Consider the following 16,581-nt stretch of genomic DNA (forward strand, 5'->3'; position numbering starts at 1 on the left):
AAAATAGGGATGCCATGGTGAAAGTGGTTAAAAAGATCAAGCATTCAGATTTGCAGCATGCTCTTCTGAACACATCATCTGGGACCTTGGATATAATTCCATGGCAAAACTAAGAGCCAAAAGTGTAAAGATTTCCAAAATTATGTTATGGGATTGAAAAATGTTCACCCTTCTGTTTTTTTTCTTTGAAAACAAAAAGAAAAGAACGTGTGATGTGATTTTGAACATTTTAATTTATATCAGGGCTCTTGTTTAAAATATTTACTTATTCTTATTATTCTTATTAATTATTAATTATTAATTACAAAGCTATTTGGATTGCCCTCCATGATAATGGCATTTCTACGGTTTAAATATATTGGCTACAACTACTGAAGACATTTAGGAAAATGTTTGAGTCAGGAACTAAGGAAACAAGAGAAAAACCAAATCATTAAAACCAAATGAGTATAAACATGTGTGAAACAGGTTTCAAAAGGTTATGAAGGTTCAGTAGTGTACTGTTCTGCAAGGGACAGTCATAAAATTGAAATATAAGGTTGGCTTTAGGGTGATTTATACTTTGTGTTTGTAGATCTGCTATTTGATCTGCTATTAGATCTGCTATTTGACACCAGCACATAACCATGTATAAATCAGGCATTTGGAGGGCACATAACAGCATCACCTTTTCCATCACTTTAGTCTTCCCACATGATGTTCTACTCTCTGACCCTTATGTGAGCATGAAAGTAATTTCCCATCCAACTACGACTACTCCATGTATGGAGCATAAAATAAGTCTTTCATGCCAGTAGAGAAAACACAGCTAAACTAACTACAGGGTGATACGTTTCATCCACTGCATATATAACTCATACTGTATACAGTACAAAGAGTATTATCTCTGTAGGCTATTGTGTATATCAGTACTCATATCACTTACTCGACTGGAACTAACATTTAAAGAATCATAGGTCTATGTATTCATAAATTCATGACATCATATAAGCGGCCACTACACTTCACACACAATTTATAGCTGTTGTTGTGAAGGAATTCAAGGTCATGGCTCCAGTGGCAGGAGCATGGCTAAGGGGGAAAAGATGAACTGGGGAATTTGGCTGTAAATACCACAAGAAGAAAACAAACTCATAATAAAGATAAGCTGTGGTCTCACAATTTGACGGAGTAGAAAGAATATGCTCACCAGCCCTCCACATATTTTGTCGCATAATTACTTGTTGAAAGTATCTTCAAACTTGATTAATACAATATTCTTATGCTGGAAAATGTTTTGCAGAAATAAGAGTTCAGAAAATTCTTTATCTTTATCCCAAAAATATCTTCTACCATCTGTAATCTATATACTGTATGACTGTAGTTAATTAAGTGTACAATCCAGGAATTTCAAAGCTGCAGCCAATTCCCCAAAGGTACAGTATAATTGTTTGCAGTGCAAAGTCTGACACATTTTGAACTAGGACTCCACCCAAACACATACTTGAAATAAAATACTTATTTACATTTAAAATGGGAATAAAGACAATTACATTTATAATTTGGGAAACCTTTATCCACGGTCTGTGACATACAGTAGTAGAAGTTCCAGAAAATATATTGATAAGGATTGGCCGCTATATTTTATCATCGTAAACTCAGTGACCCCATGTTGATTGCAGCTTTGAGTTATGAAGTTTTGTCAATAATGTAAGTGTTAACAACACACAGTAGCCTGTGTGAGGAACCCTCAACCTGTTATAAGGTTTTTAGAGAAACATGAATGCATTACTCAGTACACTGGTTTAGTTAAGGCATATACAGTACAGTCAAAACATTAGTGCATTATTGTGTGTAGTATACATGGACACAGGTAACAAGGTAACAGAAGTGCAACAAAAGACCATAGGCAGCGGTTTCAGGGCTCTTTGGAAATAGATGTTATCAATACAAACTTATAATGTACAATAGGTGCACTTGTTGATTCCACACTATTCCCTGAGCATAAAACCGAACAATCCTTCAGTCAGTAGTGTACACATTTCTACCAAGGTATGGTGTTTACTAGCTACGTATATTATTTAGATCAGTGCTATGTTTGTTGTCTATTTTTTCAAACATACTTTTCATTTTCATTGACCGATAGTGACCTGATGTATACTGTAAGGCAAATTCACTCAACATTTCTGCTTTCCAGGGCTGGATATACATGATGATCAATATTTTTCCAAGTCCCATTCCAATATTCTCATAATATAAGTCTTTCATTGAACCATGCGCTGACCTAATGATTAGTCACTCCATAAGCAGGATCCTCCTCTGGAGAATGTTCTGCTTTCTGAATGACATCATTCTCTGACTCCTCCTCTTCCTCCTCTACAACCTCCACCAACACCTCCCTGACCTTTTGCTGCTCCTGCTTTGGTCCATCACAGTCTAAAATCTCCTCATTCACAGATTCCTGAGGCTCATCAGACAAAGAATGTATTTCATCACATTCTTGAGAGGGACATCTGTCCATACTTTTCTGGATCCCATTGCCTGAGACACCCTTGATGTCATTATGGTTCTGCTTTCCTACGTAGGATGGGACCACTGAACCATTGGTCAGCCTGGTGGACGCCACAGAGCTTGTGCCGTTTGCTGCACTCTGCCCCAGAATGGAGGTGGTGACATCATGCACATGGAGCTTTTTTTGTGGCTGTGCAGCTGGAGCGAATTTGGGGGAGTATTTGAATGAATGGTCAGGGTAAACCAAGCTGGAGCTAGCAACTTTACCTGCTAGGCCAGCATGATTTTTGCTCTTCATCATTCCCAGTACTTCAAAGCGGAAGCTGGAAATATCTTGCTTCAACTCCTGACAATAAAAGATAAACATTAGAACCTCAATAGAGATGCAAGTACTTGAGGTACCATGGGCAGGGCCGTAGGAACCACGGGTGTCCCGGTCCGCAGCCCACGGGGGACACGGGGCCACTGACTCGCTGTCAGTGTTGTGCGTGTGATTACAGCCAGGGCTGCAGCTGCTGTTGCGTTTAAGCGTTATCATTCAAGCAGCGGCGAGCACCACGCCACAGTAAATCAATGGAGAGAAGAAAGAGAGAGAGAGAGTCAGAGACGAGTAAAATGCCGAATCCAAAACGTAAGGTACCCCCTCCCCCGGTGTCGGTGTGTGCAATAAACACAGACAAAGTCGTCGACAACAACAACAACAGTACTGACGACCATTGTTGTGCAGTAGGTAAGCAACTATAAGCATAAAGCATCATGCAGTTCACAGTCAGTGGTGGAAAGTAACTAAGTACCTGTAACAATGGCATTTTTTTAAATATACTTTTACTTAATCTGAGAGAGCCTCTAGTTCCATTGCAGATTTTGATTAGTAATCTTAATGTATACTGGTATTAAAAATGTACATTTCACATTATGTGCCACTTTCACATGTACTTTTACTTTATAAGTACTCTATATTTTGATGGCAACACTTTTGTACTTTCACTCTAGTTAATTTCTGCACTGTGGTATTGCTATACTTTTAGTAAAAGGCAAGCAAATAAAAACATTAAACATGCCAGCCAGGGAGCCATGTTATTTTGTCTGTCTGCTAGTAGACTTGGGACTACAATGGAAACATTGTAGTTTTAGTTAACCTATCATTTTAGGATTCAGGAAGTTGTTTATGTTATGCCAGTGTTGGTTAAAGCCGTGTATGCCTCGGGCAGGCTCATCAAAAAGGTAAGATTTGCACTAGGCTATTTCTGCTGTGCAGACCCGTTTTTGACCCGAAAATAACGACTTTATAACCGGAAATACCCGATTTTTTCCATGTGGGCCAGTACCGATAGATTGGACCCCCCCATCTGTGAAGTGCTGGATACGGCCCTGACCATGGGTGTATCCTGTCCATTAATAACTGTAGATTACCTTGAAATTCTCCTCCGTCAGGCCCTCTTCTGTTTTGGCATCTCTGATCATTGCAGCCACATATCTCTTTACTAGGCTCCTCAACACCTCCTGAAAAATATATAGATTCAGACAAAGCTTTGGATCAGATTCGATCAATAACTACTTTATACTGCTAGCGTTGACAATACACATCCTATATATTAAAATTGGCTTAACGGAAGACCGGCTGGTGGACCACATCGCCACACTCAGTCACTGTGACTCAGACTTAGTTCCCAATGTAGTTATGCCCAAATATGGAGTGTGTTATCCAACTTCAATGTGCCGTGTCGTGTCATCAAGCATGCCCACATCAGAGCCATAGAGTAAGACAGAGTTACAACAACTCCGTTCACTTCATGGGGCCAGTCCAATCTAAGTTCTACATATTGGCGAATAGTGACAAAGGCCTGAACTGGAAGTTTACGGAATGCATTGGAGTCTATTGGCTTTATAGTGACAAACGAGCTACATCATAAACAATTTATAAAGATGAATTACTGTATAATTGTGACCACACAATAGTGAGCGCCACATTTTGGTCAGATCAGCAGTGCGACTCCTGTGTGAGTCGAACTCTAGATGTTACGTTAAGATGAAAAAACAAATCAATACCTGATACCGATGGTTTATCCGTACATTTTCAGCAGCACGTCTCTGCAAAATATATTGGTGTTATTTATGCACTTAATGTAACAGTAGGGTTCACATTCTCTATCATTTTACATCAGTAAATAGCTTCTAAAAATGTGGAGGTCCTACTATGATATGTGTCTACTCTAGATCATTAAGAAAGAACAAGTAACAAGTCATTTTTGCTACTCTTTCTGAGCTTACCATCTTACCCCCTTACCCTTTGATTTCATGGTTTCAAAACATGACATTTCCACAGTGCAGAGGACACAACTCGGATCTTACCCCTAAAGTTCCAAATGTTCCAAATGTCTTTTTTGTGCGTGTTCTCTTCATCATGTGTGTCTTCATCCATCTAAATAGATATAAAACAGACTTTGGACTAGGGATGATATTGAATGGAGAAGGAACAGTCCCACTCTCTTCAAAGTAACTCATCCATAATTTTGTTCTCGCAAATTTCCACTCTATATCAGCATGGTCCTAAAGGTAGAAAAACATTGAACAAGAACATTAGGAATAGGAACAAAACTAATATTTTGTAGCAGTGTTATTATTATTAATGATGTAGATCAGGGGTCCCCAAACTTTTTCCTGTGAGGGCCACATAACTTTTCCCTTCTCTGATGGGGGCCGGGGTCAGTTTGTAACAGAAAAAGTGTGACGATCGCAGGGGTGCCTAAACGTAAACATCTTTTTTTCCAGAAAGCCACACATAACCAAATATTAATAACCAGTGCATGTACTGTACATGCAGCACTACAGGGCTGCATAGTGCATGTACTGTACATGCAGCATGCATGTTGTTGGCATGGCGCTGCGCCATGCTTGAAATAAACTGGCCCCCAGTGTCTCCAATAGCAATACAAGAGCAAAAAAAAAATCTTTTTAATTTTTTTTGCTTGAGGCAGGCGGGCCACATAAAATGACATGGCGGGCCGTATAGTTTGGGGACCCCTGATGTAGATGGTCGATGGTGGATGTCAATTTGTTTTCCACCATGTGCTGACCATTTGGTGCATTCATTTTGCTACAAAACTCAACATTAGTGAAAAAAGAAGGTAGCACTCAGAGAGGATCCATTTACTTGTTTTAATTGTCCACTTTATGCCATTCCAAACCTCAGAATGTTTTCTGCCACACACTGATGAAGGCCGGATGCTCGAAACCATTCGGTGGTTTGGAATGGCATAAAATGCACAATTAAAACAAGTAAACAGATCCTTTCTGAGTGACCTTTGTGTATGATGGATGGGCCACTTACAGCAATGTGCTGGTATGAGTTGTTCATCATTGCAATCAGCATGTTGAGAAGAACTACAAGGGAGATTATATTATAGGTCCCAAACATGGTCGCGCCCACAAACTCGGTGAACTCATGGGGTGCTTTCACATTGGTTACATACAGGCTGATCAGGCCAAAGACAGACCAGAATAAGGACTGCAGTGTCTCAAACAACCTAAACAAGCAAACAAAACACAATACAATTATTTGCAGCTCAGGCACTGATACAAGTATATTTATGGGCAATAGTGTGTCTTAAAAAAGAAAAGACTTGCGTTGAGAAGGCATTGTTTTGGTTTTGACAACGGATGCCAACACATTCCTCTTCCTCAGCTGTATCATAGTAAAAGTACAGCTGGTTGAGGCCGTTGGCAAAGGCTACAAGCACCAGACAGTAGATAAAGAGGAACTTGAGGATGTCCAGAAGCATACGACCCAGTGAGATCTGCAACGGTCCCAGATGTGAGTTGGCTGTGAAGAGGCAGATGAGGCGCAAGGAGCTGAAAATGTTGGCTATGGCAAACAGTGCCTCAGCCACCAACGTTGGGTGCCACATGTCCCATTTCTCTCTTGGTTTTACACCACTATACTGTTGGAAAAAAGAAAGTTTACTCAACATTGTCATTTTATTGGTCCTGAGGACTGTTGCTAAATGTAATGAGGAACATGAAGACAGAATAACGAAAGATAGAAATATGCATTGAGTTCATACTTTGCAATAGGCAACAATCTTCATAGAAATGGTTGCAATGTACAAAGAGTTCATAATAAAGTCCATTAAGTTCCACCAGTCGTTGATGTAGTCTTTGAAACCACCATCCCACATCTGTTTGATTTCTGTCCATATGAAGCCTGTGATAAAGATGAGATAAAGGGGTTAGTACCACTGGACAAGCAACAACAGCTTGGTGTGTGTGTGTGTGTGTGTGTGTGTGTGTGTGTGTGTGTGTGTGTGTGTGTGTGTGCGTGCGTGCGCACGGGTGCGCCTGCGTGCGTGCGTGCGTGTTACCAATGACCCAGGGGAGGATCATCCACTCCACAGTGGTGGGCGCTGGGCCCTGCCGGTTGGGGTTGTTTAACACTATGTGCTGTGAGGCCATCAGGAGCAGTAAGAGGAACGTCAGATAGGACGCTGTGTGACAGATGAACTTAATGAAGGGCTTCCGGATGAACAAGCCAAATTGGCTCTTTGGAGAAATCAGGTAAAAGATGGAGAAGAGTGGGAACAGGAGGCCAATGAACACACACGTGATGAACTTCCCTGCCCAGTGGCGCCTCCTCCAGCCTGGAAACTCATCATACCAGCGAGACGCCAGAAGCTGCTGACAGTTGGGCTGTGCAACGAACTGAACGAAAGTGAGAGATGGGAAGAAACAGACAAAGAAAGAGAGGGAGAATAGCCAACATAGACAGACAGAAAGAGATGGGTTGTGATGGTTTGGTCAGGTGGTAGTTTATTATACTATACTGTACCTTTCTTGAAATATAAAAGTAAAATATCCTTGGACCACAATACAAATGCTACCAACTACCAAGTGGATACTAAATATTTCAAAAGAACTCCTTGATCTGCTTCGAGGACTGGCTGTTTCCGTCCTCCATGTTCTTTGCCCTCTGAGATTTGATATAAACATCTGCTGGACATCTGCAGTTGGTGATAGGACGTAATGGCTGCCTAACTTTGTTATGGCTGACAAATGGAGCCCCATTGTAGTAGAGGAGAGAGAACCGAATTCTATGTGCTAAGGTCCTTCATCAAACAGACAATTAGATATCTTGGATGGCTGCAACTTGTACTGTTTATGCCACAGGTTTGAAAGATTTTCAAAGAGTTACTTTCAATTCAAATTCAGTATAGCACAATGTTTCGGTCCAACTGACCTTCATCAGGTGTCCATGATTAAAGTCATCAGTTGAACAGAAACATTGTGCTGTACTCAATACTATTATTGTAAGTGAAGCCAGTGTGCATGACTTCTCCCTCTTTTCAATTAGATTTTTGAGCGGCACTAACCCCTCCAACATCTGGCTTTTGGAATTACATCATGTGCCAGCCAAGTCTTCGAGCTTCAGTGCCCAGGGGACCTCAGAGGTGTTCATCCGGCCCTGCAAGTCTATGGCTTTTACGGTTTGTTTAGAGCACTTTAAACAAACATTACCAGGCTCCCCTCACTTCACACGAGTGTGATTTTTCCTATGCACCTGGCCTAAATTCCAATTCATACAATTATAAAGCCATTTTAACCACTTTCAACCTGGCATACCTATATATGTGATTATTAATCACATATTGTAAAACCTGAAATAGTTTTTCTTTTTAAGCCATTTTGAAATAAGGGGGCCACAGCCTGAGGCTATGGGACTATTTAGGGGGAAGGTATGCATGGAAATGTTTGGGAACCCCTTCTCACACAGTAGCTGTAGGTTGACATGTTTTACAAGCTTTGTTGAATTATCTGTATACCATGCTGGTAAAATTGTTGCATTATCAACATGAACGCCAACACTGTTTTGAATGAAGATGTAAGAATATACATTAAAAACATAAAATAAAATAAAAACACTTTAGGATTTATAGCATCGTAATTCACAGTGAAAGGACAATAAAATGTACTCAGTAAGATTATTAAAAGGTTTATGATGGAACAGCCTATACATTTTTCTCAGTCTGGAACACTTTTAGAAATCATGCCATTTATCAAGTCCTCCGCACTAGATCAGAGAACTTACTGTGGAAAAGAATATCTAGCAAGATAGATATAGTATCTGCCTGGTAAATTAAAATAATAATTATGTTTTAATATAAAATATTTAAAATATCATCATATATTCATCATGAGTAAGCACGCTTTGAACCTCACATGGAGCTCACAGTGTGGCACGCCGAAGATAGCAGATCTATAACCTCACATGCACTTGTAGATTGGCTATTTCTGACATGCAACACTGTAGTATGGCAGAATATACAGTACATTAGGCATTAGGGTTATGATGATCATAATCATCCATGGTATGAGAGAAAAGAGGAAACAGCCAAATGCTTTGAGAGAGAGCTTCCAGTTACTTTACATCCACCAACGTTTAATTTATACATAGTCATACAATGGAGTCAAATGCGGAAAATAACAGATTTCCACGCGCACGTGTCATAGTAAGATCAGGCTTTTAAAGAGAGTGATTAATGTTTGCTTGGCTACTTCTTCTCTGAAGTGGAACCCTAGTCTGCACACACACACACACACACACACACACACACACACATCAGGTAGAGCGAGGCTATTTTGCAGTGACTTGATAACTCATTTAAACATTTTTAAAATGTGTTATTTGTTTTGGCTTTAAGGGTGAGAGATGTAAAACTTTGTTATTCCACCTAAAATCCTCAACTTGTCGTACACCAAACCAAACATTGACATGCGAAATGTATAGTTTAAAACATTTTGAGTGCTACCTTTGACATGCAATTATCTTCTATTATGGTTAGGTATAAATGCATACATATACAATATACTTAGACAATAGACAAATAATACATTATTGTGCCAATAATACATTCCATATGAATCTTTGTATTGTGTGTTGGTGAGTGTTGGTGAGTAGACCTAGCCTGGTAAAACCACTCCCCCTGCTGGACAACAGAATGCAAATCTGGCGAGGGGGAGGGGTTTATACCCAGGCTAGAGTAGACCTACAGTGATCCTTTTAAATGTTCTCAAGATAATTAGCTATGCCAATTTGAGTCTGGTCTGCAGATCGTTCCACGACCAGGGAGAGACGAAGTAAAACAATAATAATAAATGTTTTACCCCCTTCAGTTGTGTTGTAGTTTTCCAATTGTCTGTAATTGGTTAGCACTGGTTCATCCCATAAGCCAGAGGAACAGGAGAGTTGTAATTTAGACAGACAGGAACCCAATTGGTTACTTCCGGTCCATAGCCTGATAGCCTTGCGGGAAGCGTGCCCCATATGTGTATATCTATTCTATGTCCGAGCATAGACCAAGGAAGCTCTTAGAAGGAAGTGAAGTGGTCACGTGACTGGGCTGCGCCATGACACTTTCATGGACACTTTCACGGGAGCCAAACTACACCCGGAAGTTCGGCAGAATGCACTGGAGCCAATGAGAGCTCAGTGACCAGCTCATGAAGAAAATTTATTTATGAATGACTGAGACCTTTTGTAAGTGATCGCTTCTGGAAAATAAAATAATATATATAACACGTTATTTTAGGCTGTCTTATTTTTTGATGTGCATACTACTTAATGTGATTTATTTTTTCAAAGAGCAGAGAGCAAGCAGCCCAGGCAGAAAACGTACAATGTGCTCTTCTATAAATACCTCAATAAAAATAAATAGTTATTAAGTCGAAAAACAACCACTCGGAAAAAACGTGTGATATCACTTATGTCTTCTTTCATATTCCTGAACCAATTATATGACAAAGCTCGCAATCGTTCATGAATAATGTTTGTTATGAGCTGGTCCAGCCGGCTCCATTCACTGCCATGTATTCATTGCATTACCAGTGTGAGTTTGGCTCCCATGAAAGTGTCCATGAAAGTGTCATGTCGCAGCCCAGTCATGTGACCACTTCACTTCCTTCTAAGAGCTTCCTTGGCATAGACATGGTAACACCCCGCCTGCCTCTGATTGGCCTACCGACACTGCCCGTCTTGCCTGTCCTCCGAGATGCAAGGGCAGTCCGTGGTGGGAAATAATACAAGTACAAGAGAATGGCAAAATGCGACAGTAACTTGAAACTTAAATTTTTGTAGAAGAGGCAAACTAATATTGTTTGTGCCGTTTGCTTTCATTGAATAATTGATGTATGTACTATGATTTGATTTGGCTGTGTTCTAAATTAAAGTCTTAGTGTTGATTATCGTGTATTCATCTAATTATAGTAAACTAATACTATTATCCTACGCACACACAGAGAGAGAGTAAAAAAATGATTTGCCACTGTTAGCTAGATTGATTTCAGATATCATATGATTCATATCAGGTTGGCATCAAATCCATGAGAAAACCAATCCAGTACAGTAAAGATGTTAAGGAGCATTAAAAGCTTCCCTGGAACGCCCTCATTAAATATTACGAGTTTAAATTTCAGGCAAATGCTACATCAGTTTACCATGGCATCATTATCCTTAATTATCCTATTACCATGGGCCCGGTGCTGCTATAGTGCATTGGGAAGAGACGTCTTGGCAATTACTTGTTGTTCTAAACTCCCACAGGATGTCTCCACCCATCTCAGTTTACTTCCAGCTCATTACCACAAAGCTTTTCTACAAACCATCACTGGACTGTATATATTCAATATGTGTGTGTGTGTGTGTGTGTGTGTGTGTGTGTGTGTGTGTGTGTGTGTGTGTGCGTGTGTGTGTGTGTGTGTGTGTGTGTGTGTGTGTGTGTGTGTGTGTGTGTGTGTGTGTGTGTGTGTGTGTGTGTGTGTGTGTGTGTGTGTGTGTGTGTGTGTGTGTGTGTGTGTGGGTGTGTGTGTGTGTGTCATTATGAGTGTACAGTGAAATGTAAAAAAATAAATGGGAATGGGATATGATATGATGCTGACTCTGTTTTGTCTTCATCGCCACAGCACTACAGTTTGCACTCGGCAGTACAACAAAGTAAAATCCTCAGTGTTAATTTTACTATCAGTGTAAAAATTGACCCAAAAGTAGCTTATGGGCCCAGGCCGTAGCGTAACGGTCTGGGCACCGGACTGGTGATCCAGTCGCGGTGTGCCGCGGGTTCGACTCCCGGACCCGACACGGCCTTTACCGCATGTCATCCCCCCATCTCTCTCCCGTTTCCTGTCAGCCTACTTTCTATCCCTTAAAAAATCAATAAAGGCGTAAGCCGCAAAAAAATATCTTAAAAAAAAAAAAAAAAAAAAAAAAAAAAAGGTAGCTTATGCACTGGGCACTCGGGTGAAGCAGTGGTAAAGTACCTGGCCACCACCCCGGAGTCTAGGGGTTCCAATCCACTGTGGTGCGGCTTTGTCTACCATGTTTGGTGGAGTGAAGCCGGTGGGGAGCGTGATAATGGGGGCGGCGCTACGTGCTCCCGGTAGGAGCTCATCACTGATAGATGAGCCAGTAGGATACAGCAGCAGCGACAAATGTGTGTGTGGGGAGAAATCAATTGACATTAACGACAAAAAATTGAGAGAAAAGGGGATAAAAAAGCAAATAATAATAAAAAGAAGTACCTGATGTCATCGGTACGCCACCGGTACGCTTACCTCTTTCTGACGATATTTGATGGCCAGCTTCAGACGGGCCAGATCGTTCACGGTCTCATCCAGCAGAGGGTTGGTATCATCCCGGTAGTTGAGGATTATCTCCAGCTCTCTGGAGCTGCGGGTCTGATCTAACAGATCTTTTGCAAACTGTTTGCACAGCCGGGACAGCTCCTGGTATTCGGACTTGAACTCGTTCTCCACAACGCTGAGCTCGTGCAGCTCCCAACTCAGTTGAAAAGCAGTGAGGAAAGGGTCCTCACTGGAGACGGCGATGAGAGACGGGCTGGAGAGGGCCTTGTAGATGTTGATGCGAGAGCGCGAGTGCCGCAGTCCGTCCATGTCGGAACTGACGCCGCATTCTCCACAGTTGCAGTGCACGGCATGTGGCTGAGGTACGGAGACACCTCTCTGCACAAGCAGTTTGATGATCTCGTAGTTGTTGGTATGGGCTGCAAGGATGATTGGAGTGATGTCTGGGGTGAAGTCTGAAAACTGCTTGTCCAGGAGAATCGGTGGTACCTAAGAACATGAGAAGACCACACAATTACACTGTCCTGAGAAACAATTAAAGGTATATTCAGTGATTTCACTTTTTTTGTTTTGTTGTGACAATCCTCCCTACTATAGTGTGCTGACCATATAAGGAGTTCCTCCCTGTCCCCAGTTAACCCCTGGGGGTCAAAAAACCGTAGCCCAGCCTTCCGCCAATCATGATCGAGCGGGGGCGGGCCTTGGTGTGCGTGCTGTTGGCCTGTCGCGTGCCCACCCCACTGTAGTGCGTGCATGTGCACATCTTGTTACCGGGGGAGATCGGGGGGGTTTCCAAATCACGCAAATCACTGACTGCTCCTTTAACATAATGCAAGTTGCAACGCTGTTAATTTGTCGAAACCTAGACAATACACGTCTTTGCCAAGCATGTACTGTAACTGGTATTCGGAGAACTCACCAGTTTACCAGTTTACTCGCCGCGATTTAGTGCATTTTAGTTTTACTTCACCTTCATTTAAATTGCATTGAATTGAGAGAGAGAGGTGATAGTTGTTTAGAGTTAACACTAGAGAAAGTAGGAATGCTAAAAGTTTAAACACCAAAGTACCAAAACAATGTAATTCATTAGTAAACAATTCCTGAAATGGTACAGTAGGCCTACTTATCATTGGTATTCACATACTCACCTTTTTATCATCATCTAGCTGACCATTTAATCAGTGGCGTGCACAGACATTTAGAGGGGCAGGTGCTCAAATGAAAAAAGCAGCGTTGAACCAGCTGGTTGCCTTAACCCATTTTGGGGCGGTAACCCATTTATGTGTTAGCATCATATGCTTTAGCTATTGAAAAATAGCAGATCTACAAGCTCATAGCGCGCCACCGAGTGGCGCGCTACGAGCTTGTAGGTCTGCTATTTTATTTCTTTATCGAAGAACCACTGACATAGAAACATAGCTTTAGATTGTGGGGGCCTAAATAATATAGTAGAAGCGTTTTTTTATCAAGATTTGATCAATGTCACCGCACAAAAAATTAAGAAAAAAAAATAAACCTTTTTTTTAAAGAGCAAAATTGCCAAAAAGGGCAGGGGGTGCTCTAGCACCCCCTAGTGTCTATCTATGCACGCCACTGCATTTAATTGCACAAAATAATTTGATCACTTCGGAAATTAACTATAACATCTGTGGGTTTGACATACTACACTGATGAAGACAGCATGTTAGCAACGATGAAGACATTGATGAAGAATGCAATTCATCCTGATGAAAGCTATAGGCTGAAATATATGTCTCTTCTAAATATAGCTACCGGTATTTTTCTACAATACTGCAAGTAGAAATTCACAATTTAATTTAAATTGATTTTGATTTTATACTATTCAAAATATATGGGAAAGAAGTTGCCAATTCTAATCTTGGTGGGGTTTTTGTAAAATGTGACACATCTAACTTTGATTCTGCCTATGTAGCTGTCTTTTTTGCAATGGTTTTCAATGGGAACAGAGCATTTTGTTGCCATTGTGCGACTTTCAGCAAGAAAACGCTCTGTTCACATTGAAAACCATTGCGAAAAGACGACCTCATAGTACCCTCTGTGAGTCTAACAAAAAATTAAGCTAATGGTTTGCGGTTCTACCAGTGGCATAATATTCTATAAGGTGGAAGCAATTCCTTTTCCCTTTCCCACAGAAGAACACTATATTATGCACAGTGAAATCCTCAGTGTAATTTAGTTTAAATCTCAGCATGTGAGTCAGAATGGGGTTCGTTTTAGTCAATTTGTTAAATTCAAACTGAGGATTTTACTTGTGTGGTGTAATATAATTTATAAAGTCCATTACAGCATCTCTGGATCTTCATCATCACTTAAACCCTTGCATCTGTATGTGGGAATAGCTTTCAAAGAAAATAGCTAATTGACAATGCATCACGCTGTGACGCACTGTAAGCTTGTTTCAACAAAAGCTTTCCCCACAATAACAGAAAAGACACTAGCATAGAGAGCCCTGAGGGATGAATTAGGTCCTAATTCATCCCTCAGGGTTAATGGTATTATAGTATTTTGATGTAATATTGTCCTAATTATTAGGACAATATTACATCAAAATACTATAATACCATTAACTGCTGATTTTGGTAATGGGAACAATATAGAATTTTGAATGGAGGAAACAGGAAACTTTTATTATCTAAATTCTACAACTGTGCAATTTACAATTTCTGACACTGTGATTAATATTTAATTGGACTAATTCCATTGTTTTACAGATAGGTAAATATAATTTGCATTTCACACAGACTGACAGTGCCAACAGCTATGTGATTACCTCTCTCGGTTTGCGCTTGAAATTCTTCTATATACCAAGAAGGGCAATTATTCTGCAGCCCACACAGTCGACACATGTCACAAAAAACACGAGCAAAAAGCCATATTTCAGAGATTTCCGTTGTGAATGTCACAGCTAAAATCAATTGCTGACCACAATGAATCATTTAATTAGTGGCCTTCTCAAACCCACAGAACTCCACCCTGATCCTGGTAGCTGGTGTTGTCCTTTAAAATTATATATATATTATATAATTGTAGCGCCCCTCAAAAAAAAAAAATCACACCTGTGTGAAGTGAGGGGCGCTCTTATCATCTTACAACATCAATTACAACACAATGTTTGTTTAAGCAATGGCTGTTAATGTTTGTTTTAGTCCTCAAAACAAACATTTAATTTCTCTTTATTGTCTATGGCGTTTTCTTAAACAAGCATCGTTGAAAGACAAACATTAAAACTGTATATAGGAGGGGCTATAGCGCCCCTCAAAAATCAAATAAAAAAGCGACGTGGCCCGCCCTAGTGGTTGAGCCCTAAAAGGATAAACAAGTGAAACTGAAGTGAAACAAAAATGTATTTGGAACCTCAAATTTGACACACGCGTTCCACATCACCACAGGGAGTGCACTGTGCCCGGTGGCGAGTCCGTCGGATAGCCGGTTGTCCAGAACCAGCACAAAAGCCTCTGCCCGGGATCCGGACTGACAATTGATCAAACCTGATCACCCCTAGATCTCCAGATATGGATATGTGATTCTGACATCACATGATGTTATAGACGGCTTATTTGGGCATGCCTGACAAAGAACTCCATAATATGGGCATAAAAGGGAAGGGACACGGGCATAATAACTGGGTGGGTCATGCATTTCCAACTTGCATCGTTCCAAGTAGGCCAGCGCCTAACGGTCAACACTCTATGACTGAAAGCCAGTGAATGTCTGTATGCCTACCTGCTTATCTCTGCTGGGCTTCTTGTGGTTGAGCAGTAGTTCCACTGCACCCACAACTTCTTTGCGGATGGCGTGAAGCAGCGCGTCCCCTACATACACATTAAAGCTGAGCAACAGCTCAATGATCTCCAGGTTTTCGTTCTCAATGGCAATGAGCAGAGCCGTGCGGCCCAGGGGGTCAATGCAGTTGATGTTGATTCTGAAGTAGATCTCAGCCTCCTCCAGCGCCTGTTTAACGCTGCCATAGTCGCCCTTCTCCACCGCGCTCAGGTAGGCCTTCTCCATGGAGGAAAGCTCCGACTCGGCTCGTACAATCCTCAGGGGAATCCGGTCCCTGAAGGCGGCGTTGTTCGCCTTCCGGTAATATAGCTGTGACATTGCTGCAATGCTGCTAGACCTATAAGTCTGACTGAAATAGATTAAACATAATAAGAGAAATAAGACGGCAGTTGCGTAAAGTTGTTTGGAAGATGTTTTCATCTTTGGTCAGGACAATTAGATTTGGATTTTGAAAAATAATAATTAAGGCAATGATTGCCTGGCAAATTAATATCATATTGAGAGCGCATGACTTCACCTAAACAATGACCTGAACTTTAAATAGCTTATAATTGTAATTGTAAACCACCCACCTTATTTCTAAGCTCTTTTAAGCTTTATTTTCCGTTCGAATCGTTCTTAAAAAAATTAAAAGAAAGGAAAAAATAAAGTAGACAA

The 16,581-nt window shown here is 40.9% G+C and overlaps 1 protein-coding gene across 2 annotated transcripts; it reads right to left on the bottom strand.

The window, feature by feature from the left end:
- Positions 1–1,786: 1,786 nt before the first annotated feature.
- trpc4b (transient receptor potential cation channel, subfamily C, member 4b) lies at positions 1,787–16,255 on the bottom strand. Of its 2 annotated transcripts, none has more exons than XM_083772588.1 (10): positions 15,865–16,255; positions 12,091–12,609; positions 6,852–7,188; positions 6,555–6,694; positions 6,118–6,431; positions 5,822–6,017; positions 4,843–5,040; positions 4,540–4,581; positions 3,904–3,993; positions 1,787–2,836 (listed from the first exon to the last, which is right to left on the bottom strand). In XM_083772588.1, exons 1-10 carry the CDS (start codon positions 16,240–16,242, stop codon positions 2,264–2,266), a joined length of 2,787 nt encoding a protein of 928 aa, XP_083628714.1. In that variant the 5' UTR covers positions 16,243–16,255; the 3' UTR covers positions 1,787–2,263. The 2 variants fall into 2 exon arrangements, 1 of the variants encoding a protein (XP_083628714.1); XR_014569701.1 differs by having other exon boundaries at positions 2,826–2,836; positions 4,843–4,912.
- Between the last annotated feature and the right edge of the window lie 326 nt (positions 16,256–16,581).

Source organism: Protomyctophum parallelum (genome assembly GCF_964188405.1).
Source record: "Protomyctophum parallelum genome assembly, chromosome: 9".
NCBI lineage: Eukaryota > Metazoa > Chordata > Actinopteri > Myctophiformes > Myctophidae > Protomyctophum > Protomyctophum parallelum.

Coding starts and splice junctions, on each gene's coding strand:
- trpc4b (XM_083772588.1), bottom strand. CDS start 16,242: ATGTCACAGCTATATTACCGGAAGGCGAACAACGCCGCCTTCAGGGAC. Junction 12,610..15,864: donor AGCCCAGCAGAGATAAGCAG/GTAGGCATACAG, acceptor TCATGTTCTTAG/GTACCACCGATTCTCCTGGA. Junction 2,837..3,903: donor TGACGGAGGAGAATTTCAAG/GTAATCTACAGT, acceptor TTTTATTGTCAG/GAGTTGAAGCAAGATATTTC.